Source organism: Oncorhynchus gorbuscha, linkage group LG10, assembly GCF_021184085.1.
Source record: "Oncorhynchus gorbuscha isolate QuinsamMale2020 ecotype Even-year linkage group LG10, OgorEven_v1.0, whole genome shotgun sequence".
NCBI lineage: Eukaryota > Metazoa > Chordata > Actinopteri > Salmoniformes > Salmonidae > Oncorhynchus > Oncorhynchus gorbuscha.
This window is the reverse complement of record NC_060182.1, coordinates 86,675,426-86,690,988: the sequence shown is the minus strand read 5'-3', so window position 1 is coordinate 86,690,988 and position 15,563 is coordinate 86,675,426. Positions and strand designations below refer to the sequence as shown.

At 43.9% G+C, this 15,563-nt stretch overlaps 1 protein-coding gene across 1 annotated transcript in view; it reads left to right on the top strand.

Moving 5' to 3' along the window:
• The window catches only part of rin3 (Ras and Rab interactor 3), a 34,211-nt gene extending 19,414 nt beyond the window's left edge, over positions 1–14,797 (top strand). The window contains exons 3-14 of the mRNA XM_046367307.1: positions 57–171; positions 1,994–2,066; positions 2,425–2,516; positions 4,083–5,251; positions 5,494–5,657; positions 5,868–6,022; positions 8,698–8,894; positions 9,037–9,148; positions 9,456–9,590; positions 10,169–10,332; positions 11,121–11,254; positions 12,881–14,797. Coding sequence (XP_046223263.1) covers positions 57–171; positions 1,994–2,066; positions 2,425–2,516; positions 4,083–5,251; positions 5,494–5,657; positions 5,868–6,022; positions 8,698–8,894; positions 9,037–9,148; positions 9,456–9,590; positions 10,169–10,332; positions 11,121–11,254; positions 12,881–13,325 — 2,955 coding nt within the window. The 3' untranslated portion in view covers positions 13,326–14,797. The remainder of the gene's footprint in view (positions 1–56; positions 172–1,993; positions 2,067–2,424; positions 2,517–4,082; positions 5,252–5,493; positions 5,658–5,867; positions 6,023–8,697; positions 8,895–9,036; positions 9,149–9,455; positions 9,591–10,168; positions 10,333–11,120; positions 11,255–12,880) is intronic.
• Positions 14,798–15,563: the final 766 nt, after the last annotated feature.

Sequence of the window (15,563 nt, the reverse complement as noted above, 5' to 3'; positions counted from 1 at the left end):
ATGTATATTTGTTGTATGATAATAGATATTAAAAGCATTACTTTGTGTACCAACAGATATTTTTAGTGCGTAAAAGCCACGACCAGAAATCCATGGTGCTGTCAGTATGTGTATCTGACAAGCAGGAGGAGCTTCAGGTCCAGGACATTCTGATTAAGGAGGAGAAGTCACGTGAGTATCCTAACCAGAGAAGGTCTATATAGGGTTAGGATAAATCTAGGCTTGTAACGGGATCTATCCTAACCCTAAGCCTCAACAGTCTCCCGCTGAAATGTCTGTGTCCTTTCCTCAGACCCTGGTGAACAGTCTGTGGTAAAAAGGTATTGGGACTATCTGTGTTACAGCCATCGGTCCTGCTACGCCATCCATCAATCCACACAATCCACACAATCCCTCAATCCACACACAGAACACATGATGCTAGCCCATCCATCAAACCACACACAGAACACATGATGCTACTCCATCCATCAAACCACACACAGAACACATGATGCTACTCCATCCATCAAACCACACACAGAACACATGATGCTAGCCCATCCATCAAACCACACACAGAACACATGATGCTACTCCATCCATCACACCACACACAGAACACATGATGCTACTCCATCCATCAAACCACACACAGAACACATGATGCTATCCCATCCATCACACCACACACAGAACACATGATGCTATCCCATCCATCAAACCACACACAGAACACATGATGCTAGCCCATCCATCACACCACACACAGAACACATGATGCTATCCCATCCATCAAACCACACACAGAACACATGATGCTATCCCATCCATCACACCACACACAGAACACATGATGCTATCCCATCCATCAAACCACACACAGAACACATGATGCTAGCCCATCCATCAAACCACACACAGAACACATGATGCTATCCCATCCATCAAACCACACACAGAACACATGATGCTAGCCCATCCATCACACCACACACAGAACACATGATGCTATCCCATCCATCACACCACACACAGAACACATGATGCTACTCCATCCATCAAACCACACACAGAACACATGATGCTATCCCATCCATCACACCACACACAGAACACATGATGCTATCCCATCCATCAAACTACACACAGAACACATGATGCTACTCCATCCATCACACCACACACAGAACACATGATGCTATCCCATCCATCAAACCACACACAGAACACATGATGCTATCCCATCCATCAAACCACACACAGAACACATGATGCTAGCCCATCCATCAAACCACACACAGAACACATGATGCTATCCCATCCATCAAACCACACACAGAACACATGATGCTAGCCCATCCATCACACCACACACAGAACACATGATGCTATCCCATCCATCACACCACACACAGAACACATGATGCTACTCCATCCATCAAACCACACACAGAACACATGATGCTAGCCCATCCATCAAACCACACACAGAACACATGATGCTATCCCATCCATCAAACCACACACAGAACACATGATGCTAGCCCATCCATCACACCACACACAGAACACATGATGCTATCCCATCCATCACACCACACACAGAACACATGATGCTACTCCATCCATCAAACCACACACAGAACACATGATGCTATCCCATCCATCACACCACACACAGAACACATGATGCTATCCCATCCATCAAACTACACACAGAACACATGATGCTACTCCATCCATCACACCACACACAGAACACATGATGCTATCCCATCCATCAAACCACACACAGAACACATGATGCTATCCCATCCATCAAACCACACACAGAACACATGATGAGAGAGAATCTGTTGAAAAGTATGTTTGCAGTTTCATCTCTTGAATCATTTGTGTAACCTCTCGGTCCCAATCTATCTCTACTGCATGAATAAGAGGTCATTCTGATGTAGAATGTCAGTATTCATATAATTTTGTGTTATAACACCCTCTCCCTCATCAACACCAGTGATGTACCTGGAAGGGTCTGTTCTGGTCTTTGACAACATCTTCAAACTCATGGCCTTCTACTGTGTCAGCCGGTAAGACAAGACCATCATGCAGATCCTACAGGTGTAGGATCTTCATTTGAGCCAGTTTGATACAGCAGGAAAATAAGCCTGCAGCAACAGCAAGTGTGAATTATTATGTGAATTATAATTCATGGACATTTTAGTAGTGGTTGATACATTTTTCTTAAGGAAAAATCAAGTCTGAAATTTCTAAGTGGAAATTAGAAACTTTAGAATCCTTCTTCACCCTCAAATACACTACGTTTTAAATGCCCTGAATTACAGGAACCTTCTCCTGCAACAGGCTGATCAAATGAAGATCCTACATCTCGCCCTTGAAAATATTTTTTATAATAAATTAATAATGATGTGATTAATTATCTTCCAGGGATATTCTACCCTTCACCCTGAGGTTGCCTCAGGTCATCGTCCAGGCAACCAAGTATGAAGATATAGAGATGATATCGACATTAGGCTCAGGTAGGTAGTGCGACATTCTGAACACCTCTGTAGCATGCCATTATATCACTTTTAGGAAAAGTTGACTAGAATAAGACCATGTGAGTGAAATGGAGGTGAAGTGTCTCAACAGTGTGAGTGAGTGTGTGGACACGCACGAGTACAGTGTGTGTGTGTGTGTGTGTGTGTGTGTGTGTGTGTGTGTGTGTGTGTGTGTGTGTGTGTGTGTGTGTGTGTGTGTGTGTGTGTGTGTGTGTGTGTGTGTGTGTGTGTGTGTGTGTGTGTGTGTGTGCGTGCGTGCGTGTGTGTGTCGTTGTGTGTGTGCATGCTATATGGGCTAGCTTCCTCCTTTAATAGCTATGAAACAAAACCCTCCCAATTAGTCATAGAACAAAGATCCATTTATAGTCTAATGTATTTAGTTCCTCTCTGCATTGTGAATACTGATCGCTCATCATCAACCAGTTGTCTTTGATAAAGCTTGTTATTTTGTGAAAATAAAAGTATAATTATCTGATGATAATAGTGTCAGAGTTCAGCCCTAGTGATGGTAGACTGGTAACTCTTCCTGATGGTAGACTGGTAACTCTTCCTGATGGTAGACTGGTAACTCTTCCTGATGGTAGACTGGTAACTCTTCCTGATGGTAGACTGGTAACTCTTCCTGATAGTAGACTGGTAACTCTTCCTGATGGTAGACTGGTAACTCCTCCTGATGGTAGACTGGTAACTCTTCCTGATGGTAGACTGGTAACTCTTCCTGATGGTAGACTGGTAACTCTTCCTGATGGTAGACTGGTAACTCTTCCTGATGGTAGACTGGTAATTCTTCCTGATGGTAGACTGGTAACTCTTCCTGATGGTAGACTGGTAACTCTTCCTGATGGTAGACTGGTAACTCTTCCTGATGGTAGACTGGTAACTCTTCCTGATGGTAGACTGGTAATTCTTCCTGATGGTAGACTGGTAACTCTTCCTGATGGTAGACTGGTAATTCTTCCTGATGGTAGACTGGTAACTCTTCCTGATGGTAGACTGGTAACTCTTCCTGATGGTAGACTGGTAACTCTTCCTGATGGTAGACTGGTAACTCTTCCTGATGGTGAACTGGTAACTCTTTCTGATGGTAGACTGGTAACTCTTCCTGATGGTATACTGGTAACTCTTCCTGATGGTAGACTGGTAACTCTTTCTGATGGTAACTCTTCCAGATGGTAGACTGGTAACTCTTCCTAATGGTAGACTGGTAACTCTTCCTGATGGTAGACTGGTAACTCTTCCTGATGGTAGACTGGTAACTCTTCCTGATGGTAGACTGGTAACTCTTCCTGATGGTAGACTGGTAACTCTTCCTGATGGTAGACTGGTAACTCTTTCTGATGGTAACTCTTCCTGATGGTAGACTGGTAACTCTTCCTGATGGTAGACTGGTAACTCTTCCTGATGGTAGACTGGTAACTCTTCCTGATGGTGAACTGGTAACTCTTTCTTTCTCACCTCTATGAAAAGATCGCCAGCACACAGAAATAAAGCATTACTTTGAAATGTTTTCAGTAATCACAATGACCTATTTCTTTCTCCTTGCAGATTTCTGGGGTTCTCAGCTTCACAGCTCCTCAGAAATGGTCAAACGTAATGACCAGGGTCAGGGCCACAGCAGTTCATCCTGTGAGATCCAGCTGTCCACCGGGAATAGTAATGACCATCTGTGGTACATCAACCCCATCTTCATTGAGGAGTACTGCAGCAGCCTGGAGGCCTCCACCCTCGTCCCAGCTCCCATCCACAGGAGCCAGAGTCTGAACACCCCAGGCCCGGGGCAGGTGCAGGTACCCCCCAAGTTCAAACGGCCCCCACCCAGGCCCCCAAATGTCCCAGAGGGCTTGATTCTGTCACAGTCGGCTAAGCAGGGTGCCAGAGGGGAAAGTGTCTCCCCCAGGTCTCCACCCCCACCGCGAACAGTAATAGCCAAGGCAGCAGGTCAGAAAGCGGAAGGAGACAGCAGCAAAGACACTGAGGAGGGAGAAGGAGCTGCTTCTCAACTCATCTCGGAGAAAGAGGTGTCAGTTACTGTTACTGACTCAGTAGCAGCTACTCAGCCTCTACAGCCACTGTCACCGCACAGAGCAACAGCACGACAGAAACACCCAGCACCCCGACCACCCCCACACAGGATACCACTCGTACCCCTTCGGCGGAAACCCTCAGAGAACCGTCCCTCAATCCCGGGACAGGAGGGCAGTGTTGGTCCAGTGCCTGTTGCTTCACTGGTCTGCATCGATGACACCACTAACATGGCAGAGGAGAAGTTAGGAGTGGAATCTCATGCCGGTGAGACAGAGACACTGCAGAACAAAGGGACATCAGGGGCTTCAAACATTAGTGAGGTTGTTACCGTGGCTATAGCCCCGCGGACGAAGAGGGCCTCACATCCAGTCCCTCCTCCCAGGAAGAAGAAACCCTCTCAATTCACTCCCACCACACCTCTCTCCAGAAACGTTATAAGCGGAGGACTTCTGTCAATCAATTCATCATCGGATACCCCCCAGAATTCCAGCACCCCCTCGCCTGCCTCGAGCCCCACCTCCATCCCCGTGGGGGAGGCCAGGGGGACAGATGTGTCCTTGTACTCCCCTGATGGGGAACCTGTCTTCCCTGCCCTGGAACATGACTCCTACTCTACCAGCAGTACAGAGGAGGAGGCTGACACTGTGGCCAGCGGGACTGTAGGGACCGGTGGGACCAACAACACCAAGGTTCATATATCTTTCATTGATTTATTTCACCCCTATTTCACCAGGAAGTCCCCTTGACTTCCCATTTAACATTTTTATGAACTGTATAACTAACATCATCCAGTAACCTAACTAAAAGCTTAATTTCTGTACCTATTCAATTGCTGCTGTGACTTTGTTACTGTATGTGAATCTGTATGACATTTTCCTGTAACATAATCAAAATAAAACACTTATCATTAAAAATCAATAATAACCTCCAGGTGTCGATGAAGAGGACGCCTACCATCATGCTGGACCGAGCCAAGCTCCGCCTCTCCAGCGTGTTCACTAACTTCATGAACACCGACCACAAGCTCCAGAAGAGAATCCTAGAGCTGTTCAGGGACGGGAGCTCCTACTTTGGCACCCTGGTGAAGGACTACCGGTAGCAGATCCGTTCAACACAGATGTTTCAGAATCGCAGAGTTGATGGTTGCTAGGGCTGATTAGGGCCACACATATTTTGACTCACAACTGAATCTTGTTCATATCTCTGTCTAATGGAAAATGTCATTTACATTTGTTCACTGTCCCTAATTTTGTAATCGATTTGGACACCCTTGATGTACTAATGAATGAATGTATCTGACCCCAGGGTGTATATCCTGGAGACCATGGGGAAGCACAGCTCCAGCACTGAGCTGCTGCAGGAGATCAGGCAGATGATGACCCAGCTAAAGAGTTACCTCATTCAGAGCACTGAGCTACACAATCTACTGGAGCCCAACATCTACACAGAGGACAAATTGGGTGAGATATACAGTCTAATTAGAGGCTAGATACAGTAACATAGTCTATCAGTTGTAATCTTAGAGTTACTGCAGTTAGTAGAGCACAGTGTTGCAATGGAAGGATTCTGGGTTCGATTCCCTGGGCTTCATTCTCCTTGACATACTCAACATGCATCTGTCAATACACAGCGTTAGACACACAATTTCCAAGACTCTTTACACACTCAAAATACTGAGTTCCTTTTGCTCTTTATTTTGAGACCCCCCCCAAAAAAGTGACATTTTATTTGTCTGATACAGTTTCTACTTGGCCGTGGCCATGTAAATAACTTACTAATAGTAAAAATACCTTCCATTATCAGACTCTTTTATCCAGAGATACTTACAGGCACGTGTAACGTACACATTAACACTGTCTTTCACATGAATGCTTCAGGTCTCACTAATCTTCAAATGAACATGCGTAACATATTCAGTGTCCAACATCACATTTGGCAAAGAGGATGTTCCCCTTATTTACTGTCAAACAGGAGACAGTTGTATATCACAGTCTTCGCTGTGTACATTGGAAATGAGACTTTCTCGTGACATCTGTGAAATTGCAACAGGGACAGACAACATAGTTGTTTAAGGGGGTTTGTCACTGTTAACATTTGATGGTTGAATTGTGTTTAATATCAAACTTATTTAGCCTCCACTGTGAATGCAGGTTTTCTTGCATATAAATGCAGTATATATGCAAGTGAGGATAATATTCTTACTGAATTAATAAGCCGACATACACTACATGATCAAAAGTATGTGGACACCTGCTCGTCGAACATCTCATTCCAATATCATGGGCATTAATATGGAGTTGGTCCCCCCTTTGCTGCTACAACAGCCTCTCTTCTGGGAAGGCTTTTCACTAGATGTTTGCTGTGGGGACTTGCTTCTATTCAGCCACAAGAGCATCAGTGAGGTCGGGCACATTGATGCTGGGCGATCAGGCCTGCCTCGCAGTCGGCGTTCCAAATCATCCCAAAGGTGAGGTAAGGGCTCTGTGCAGGCCAGTCAAGTTCTTCCAGATTGATCTCGGCAAACAATTTCTGTACGGTCCTCGCTTTGTGCACGAGGGCATTGTCATGCTGAAACAGGAAAGGGTCTTCCCCAAACTGTTGCCACAAAGTTGGAAGCACAGAATCGTCTAGAATGTCATTGTATGCTCTAGCGTTAAGATTTCCCTTCACTGGAACTAAGGGGCTTGAACCATCAAAAACATCTGCAGACCATCCTTCTCCACCAACCTCTACAGTTGGCGCTACGCATTCGAGGCAGGTAGAATTCTCCTTGCCTCAGCCAAACCCAGATTAGTCTGTCGGACTGCCAGATGGTGAAGCCGATGAAGCAGATGATTCATCACTCCAGAGAACACGTTTCCACTGCTCCAGAGTCCAATGGCGCCGAGCTTTACACCACTCCAGCCGACGCTTGGCATTGCGCATGGTGATCTTAGGTGTGTGTGCGGCTGCTTAGCCATGAAAACCCATTTCATGTTGCTCCAGACGAACAGTTATTGTGTTGACGTTGCTTCCAGTGGTAGTTTTGAACTCGGTAGTGAGTGTTGCAACTGAAGATTTTTACGCGTTTCAGCACTCAATGGTCCCGTTCTGTTAGCTTGTGTGGCCTACCATTTCATGCTGAGCTGTTGTTGCTCCTAGACATTGCCACTTCACAATAACAGCACATACAGTTGACTGGGGCAGCTCTAGCATGGCAGAAATGTGCATGGCTGTGTACACCTGTCAACAACGGGTGTGGCTGAAATAGCCAAATCCCCTCATTTGAAGAGTTGTCCACATGCTTTTGTATATATAGTGTAGCCAGCTGTGGTGGGTTGAGACACACACCATGCAAAAAGCTCTCTAGATTAAAGACAAACTCCACCCAAAAACGATATTTCGATAGTTGTTTCATTAGTTCATTGTTGACAGAGTCCCAAATGTATGCTTGTCAGCAATCAAGTTTTCAAGATATGTAACTTTGAAAATACAGAAATCATCCCTGTATGATGCATTTTGCATCATTTGATGGGGATTTTTTTTATTACGTTACTTAGATGGACGCACGGCGTCAATAGACTCTGGATTATTATCAACTGGGTGGTTTGAGCCCTGAATGCTGATTGGCTGACAGCCGTGGTATATCAGACCATATGACAAAACATTTATTTTTACTGCTCTAATTACATTGGTAACCAGTTTATAATAGCAATAAGGCACCTCGGGGGTTTTTGGTATATGGACAATATTCCACGGCTAAGTGCGGTGTCCAGGTGCCACGTCGTGCCTAAGAACGTCCCTTAGTTGTGGTATATTGGCCATATACCACACCCCCTTGGGCCTTACTGCTTAAATATAATAACTTATTTTTCCTCCAAAGTGAATGCTGAATGTCCGTTTTGTTTTACAAAGTGTATGTATAAATACTGTATATATTCAAGTGGGGATAATATTCAGACTAAATGAATAAACATTTGGTTATCTTTTGTCCATAAAGAACTATAACTGCAGGCAGAAATGCATCAGTCAGAGTGAGTAGAGTAGACATGGAATCTAAGATCAAGTCAAATCAATACGTAGCTGCCTGCAACAAGCTCTCTTCTCAACTAGAAACGTATTTCTAACCCGTGTGTTTTGTCTTGTTCCTCTCCAGAGGTGATTATTGAGGCTGTCCTGTGTAAGGCTATGCTGAAGCCTCTGAGGGAGGCTGTGTATTCAGGCCTGAAAGACATCCACGCCAGGGACGGCTGTCTGAAGAGACTGAGGGAGAACCAGAGTGTCGTCCTGGGTACCACCACCACAGAACTGGGGATCACCACCAGCGTCCCAGAGACCCCTGTCATGGAGAAGGTAGACAGTAATGGGCTGCATCTGAAATGGTACCTTAATGGTTCCTATGTAGTGCTTTACTGTTGACCGGGGCACTCCCGTCAGGAATTAACAAACTACATCTTTCCATCCATCCATCCATCCATCCATCCATCTATCTTAGATCCAGCTGAAGTTGATGACCCTCCACCAGGAATACTCCCCTCAGAAGAAGATTGATCTGCTCCTTAAGACCTGCAAGATCATCTATGAATCCATGTCTATAGGCTGTCCATGTGAGGAGCTGTCTTTGTTGCTGGGCAGGTTTTGGTGGTTGAATTATAATGTTGTTTGTTAGCATAAGAGTAGTCTCACGATGCCATCCTCACCCGTCTCCACTATCTCCAAACAAAAGTCAGGAAGCATGAAAATCAGGGCTAGTTTACGACTTTGATAATGATTGATTATTACTGCCGGACGACACCAGTGTCTATAAATACCTAACTGAGAGGGGACATTGAAGTTGATGTTGATTGATCATTACTGCCTCACAAATACCTGACTGTCAGGTGAACTGACTAAGATGGTGGTTGACGTTTCCAGCAGGCAGAGCCTATGGTGCAGATGACTTCCTCCCGGTGCTGATGTACGTCCTGGCCAGGAGCAACATGGCCTTCCTGCTACTGGATGTAGAGTATATGATGGAGCTGATGGACCCTGCACTGCAGCTAGGAGAGGGTAGGGACAAATGAAATTCGATCCACGCACACACAAGTAAACACACACACATACAAACACACACATTGTCACGCCTTGGTCATTGTATTTTGTGTTTTTGTTATATGTTTGGGTAGGCCAGGGTGTGACATGGGTTTATACGTCGTTTTCGTATTGGGGTTTGTAGTATTTGGGATCGCGGCTAATTAGGGGTGTTGTATAGGCTTGGCTGCCTGAGGCGATTCTCAATTGGAGTCAGGTGCTTCGCGTTGTCTCTGATTGGGGACCGTGTTTAGGCAGCCTGACTTTCGCTTTGTATTTTGTGGGTGTTTGTACCTGTCTCTGTGTTGTAGTCACCAGATACGCTGTAATTAGTTTCACGTTCCGTTCTGTTGTTTTTGTATTTAGTTCAGTTATTTCATGTACCTCGATACTTTCATTAAAGTCATGAGTAACCTACATGCTGCAATTCGGTCTGACTCTCTTCATTCAACAGAGGAACGCAGTTACACACATAACAGCACTGACGCACACATAGTACGAATGTTATATGCAGTGTATGTGCCTCATAATGATGACTATCTTGTGTGTGTCACCAGGCTCCTACTACCTGACAACTACGTATGGAGTGTTGGAGCACATAAAGAACTATGAGAAGCAGGTGGTGACACGGCAGCTCAGTCTGGAGATCCAGAACTCTATCCACCGCTGGGAGAAGAGACGCACCCTGAACAAAGCCAGCGTGTCACGTTCATGTGTTCAGGTCAGTACCACTAGGGTAGCACACACAGAGGGTTAGGGTTAGGTATAAGGGTTAGGGATAAGGGTTGGGGTTACGGCTAGAGTTAGAGTTAGGGATAAGGGTTGGGTTTAAGGAAAGAGTTAGGATTAGGGTTAGGGATAAGGGTTAGGGATATGGGTGAGGGAGAAGGGTTAGGGATAAGGGTTAGGGTTAGGGATAAGGGTTAACGATAAAGATTAAGGGTTAATGTTTAAGGGTTAAGGGTTAGGGATAAGGTTTAAGGGTTAAGGGTTAAAGCTAGGTTAGGGTTAGGGTTAAGGCTAGGTTAGGGATATAGCTAGAGCTGGGGTTAGGGTTAAAGTTAGGGTTAGTGTTAGGATTAAGGCTAGGGTTAAGGGTTAGGGTTAGGGATAAAGCTAGAGCTATGGTTAGGGTTAGGGTTAGGGATATAGCTAGAGCTGGGGTTAGGGTTAGGGTCAGGGATATAGCTAGAGCTATGGTTAAGGTTAGGGTTAGGGATATAGCTATAACTATGGTTAGGGTTAGGGTTTGTGTTAGGGATATAGCTAGAGCTATGGTTAGGGTTAGGGATAGGGTTAGGGTTAGAAAGGAGACACCCATGAACTAGGCCCAGTAGTCCAGTCAGGCTGGACTCAGAGTAATAGAACATAAAATGTCACTGCAGTATTTTGATATTTGATCATTATGACTATATCAGTATTCTTTGAAATTGTATTGTCATTATGTTGACAATAAAACAAATTGTCATATGATATTTCATGTCCTCTTTCTGCACTGTCCCGTTGTAGGACTTCATCAATGTGTCATTCCTGGAGGCGGGGTGCAACACTAAGACCCTGAGGGTCCGCCCCAACACCACAGCTCAGGACCTGTGTGCCCAGTGTGCTGACAAGTTTGAGGTGGCAGAGCCAGAGTCCTACAGGTACAATCTCCTGCCGTTGTGCCCTTAACCACTCCAAAACGTCTCTCTCCATCCAGGGGCGTTGCTCCTTGGCTGATCCTGTGCATGCCAATATGTTTATGCTGACCCTGTCTCACAAAATGAAAATAAAGTATTTATTGCATTCTATTCTATTGTGTTCTAATGTATTCCATTCTATTCTGTTATATTACATTCTATTCTATTTGGTTCTGTTATATTCTGTTGTATTCTATTCCATTCTATTCAATTGGATTCTGTTCTATTATATTCTGTTCTGTTCTATTCTGTTCTATTATGTTCACTTCTGTTCTATCATATTATATCCTGTTCTGTTCCATTCTGTTATGTTGTATTGTGTTGTGTTCTATTCTATTCCATTCTATTGTGTTCTGTTCTATTCTGTTCTGCCTATTCTGTTAATTACTGTTCTATTCTGTTCTATTCTATTGTAACGACGTTCGTCTGTTGTAAGAAGAGAGTCAGACCGAAATGCAGCGTGTAGGTTACTCATGACTGAAAACGGTACTTGAAATAACTGAAAAACGAAAACAACAAACGAAACGTGAAACTAATTACAGCCTATCTGGTGACTACTACACAGAGACAGGTACAAACACCCACAAAATACAAAGCGAAACTCAGGCTGCCTAAATACGGTTCCCAATCAGAGACAACGATAAGCACCTGACTCCAATTGAGAATCGCCTCAGGCAGCCAAGCCTAACAACACCCCTAATCAGCCGCGATCCCAAATACTACAAACCCCAATACGAAAAACAACATATAAACCCATGTCACACCCTGGCCTACCCAAACATATAACAAAAACACAAAATACAATTGTCATGTATTGTCATATTATGTCTTGTTCCTGTTCTTTCTCTTCACTCCGTCTCCCTCTGCTGGTCGTATTAGGTTACCTTCTCTTCCTCTCCTTCCCCCAGCTGTTCCTCATCTTCTCTAACTACCTCGTTCACCCTTTTCCCACCTGTTCCCTTTTCCCCTCTGATTAGGTCTCTATTTCTCTCTCTGTTCCTGCTTCTGTCTTTGTCAGATTCTCGTTTGAGTTTCTCATGCCAGAACCAAACTATCGTCTCGTTTGCTTCACCCTTGTCCCGTCTTGTCGGAATCTGCCTGTTCATCTGATGCTACGTGTGATCAGGTACCTCTGTCCTCTACGACCCGCGCCTACCCAGAGAGACCAGCAGTCTGTCGCCGCTAACCCAGCTATTCTCCTCTGCTGCTAAGAAGGGGACTCTTCTGAAAATATCAGAAGGACTTTATGATTCATTTGTCGCCCTCTCTGCGGGTTGTCTATTTTGCCATTATATACATCTGAAGAGGATCTATGTCTTCCCTGTGTTTTGACATTAAAGGACTCTGTATTTGTTAAACTGCTTTTGGGTCCTCACTCACGTGCATAACAACAATGACCAAGGCGTGACATCTATTCTGTTATATTGCTCTATTATATTCTGTTCTATTCTAACATATTATGCTGTATTCTGTTCTGTTCTATTCTGTTCTGTTCTATTCTATTATGTTGTATTCTGTTATGTTCTATTCTAATCTGTTCTGTTCTGTTTTATTCTGCTCCATTCAATTCTATTCTGTTCTATTTTACAGCCTGAGTGTGCTGGTGGAGGGCCACCACCAACTCCTGGCCCCTGAGGAGTTCCCCCTCCCCATCAAGTCCAGTCTTCACCACAGTCAGCCCCTCAAGGAGTACTGCTTTGTCTACCGGCCTGGAAGGACAGAGTCAGAAGGACCGGAGTCAGAAGGACCGGAGTCAGAATCCCAGGAGGCAGAATCCCAGGAGGCAGAATCCCAGGAGGCAGAATCCCAGGCGGCAGAATCCCAGGCGGCAGAATCCCAGGCGGCAGAATCCCAGGCGGCAGAATCCCAGGCGGCAGAATCCCAGGAGGCAGAATCCCAGGAGGCAGAATCCCAGGAGGCAGAATCCCAGGAGGCAGAAGGACAGGAGGCAGAAGGACAGAAGGTGGAGAGCAAGGAGCCAGCTCCCGCAGCCGAGCCAGAGCCTGAGAAGGAGGAGAGTCTGATCGAGATATGATGAGATCAGAGTGCGGGTGCGTGGGTGTGTGCGTGCGTACATGCATGTGTGGGACAAAGGATCAAGGAGCTGCTCAAGTGAATACAATGGCTTCTGCCTCAATCATTATAGCCATTTTAAATGAGATATTGGTTTTTGCCTTATACACAACCATATAGACAATGTTTAGGTCTGCCCTTGACAACGTGGATACATTCTGAAAGAAGAGAACCTCCATCATCTCCTCACCTTGATCTTCAGGTCTAAATATCAAATCACACAACAGGAGACTCAAGTTGACTTTAGCTTCCATACAGATGTGCTCTATCTTAATTTGATCTGTGTCTCACAGCAGGACAATAATCATGCAGCAACAGGAAATGTGAATTATTATGTGTATTATAATTAATGGATATTTTTGTAGAAAAGTGACACACTTTTCATTAGGGAAAATCAAGTCTAAAATGTTTAGTGGAAATTACAAACTTTAGAAGCCTTTGAAAAAAATTGAATTCATTACAAGTTTGCATTTCCTGCTGCGCAGGAACAACAGAGTGATCAAATTAAGAGAGTACATCTGTATGGCTTCTATTGTAAGTCATATTGCTCAGTGAAGAAGACCTACCACCGTCAACTCATGTCGGACTGGTTCATACTTCAGACTTTGAATATCATACAGGGGATCCACACAAGATCACTTCAGCTTTTTTTATTTACTTCTATGAGAACTAGCGCTGTGAGTCCTGCTTCCTCTTTCTGCAAAGTTGGCCAAAGCTACAGAGATAAAGAGGATATCGTCCTCCTCTAGTTTGAAAGGGCATAATAGGCTGTATAATTAAACTGTAATGGATCCGGATAAGGAGTCTCTGCCTGCATCCCAAATGGCACATTATTCCCTATGTAGTGCACTACTTTTGACCAGGGCCCATAGTCTGGTCAAAAAATGAATGCACTATGTAGGGAATAGGGTGTTATTTAGGACACAGTCCATGTATCCTGTCTGGACGGTGTTCATTTTCATATTTAACAGATTTGCTTCTGCCACAGTTCAGATTGACAATCAGCTGTTCATTGGTTTTGTTAATCGAATTTAGCATGACAATATCCTTGCCAATAATTATGTCACTGGGTTTATTTGCTCAAGAAAGACTCTGCGACTCTCTGTACTGTAAATCCATTTTTGCTGTGCTGGTTTGTATACTCTTGTAGCTGTGCTGTGGCCACATTACATTGGTGTCCTGTAAGAACCTTTGAAGTCTCATTCTAGAGGGGTTCTGCTACAATGCCATTCATTTTAAGTTCAAATCCAAGTCTACCAGGCACTGATGGTGTACAGCAATATTATACTGTAATTACATTATATAGCATTATGGCTTTGATACTTTTTTTCAGATTGATGAGTTGATTGTTTTGTTTTTAAAAGGTGAAATGTGAAATGGTTTATGTGGATGTATCAAGAGATGAAACCCAGTAAAACATTGTTTTTTAAATAATTTCATAAATTCCAATATTTCCCATTTTAAATATTTGGGAGTAAATATATTTCCTTTCCTTGTTAAAACCATTGCCAGAACTTTAACAGAACTCTAAAATCAATTCAATCTGCCTCAGTAGATGAAATAATATCCCAGTTGCTTTAACCAGCAGAATATCTATTGTCAAAGTGAATATATTGCCGCGACTGAATTTCTATAGTTCAATGCTTCCCATGTCTCCCCTTTCTGGATATTGGGATACAGTTCATAGTGAGGTTATGACATGTTTAGTATATGGCAAGTTATGGCAAAATTAACAAACTTGCAAAGAGGGAAAGACATAGGAGGACCCAAGTTTAAATTGTATTTCCAGGCACTAACATTTTGCCCCATCCTGTTTGTTCAGAAATGATTCTTCTGCCCCCTGGCTGAATACAGAAATACATACTGCCCTGGAAGACCAATTCTTCACTAATATATCCCTTAAAACAGGGATCATCAACTAGACATCTGGATCTGGCTGAGTACAGAAATACATACTGCCCTGGAAGACCAATTCTTCACTAACATTTAACCAAGGATCATCAACTAGATTAAGCTGCGGACAGATCTTTTTATTTTTCTTGAGCGATGGTCGGGGCCAGAACATAATTAAAAATAATTTGTACACTGCTAATTGACCGCAAGAAGCCCAAACATATCTAATATTAGACTAAAACATAATAATTTCAAACCTTACTTACATTTGCATTAGTGCTGAGCTATTTAACCAAAATGTCAATTA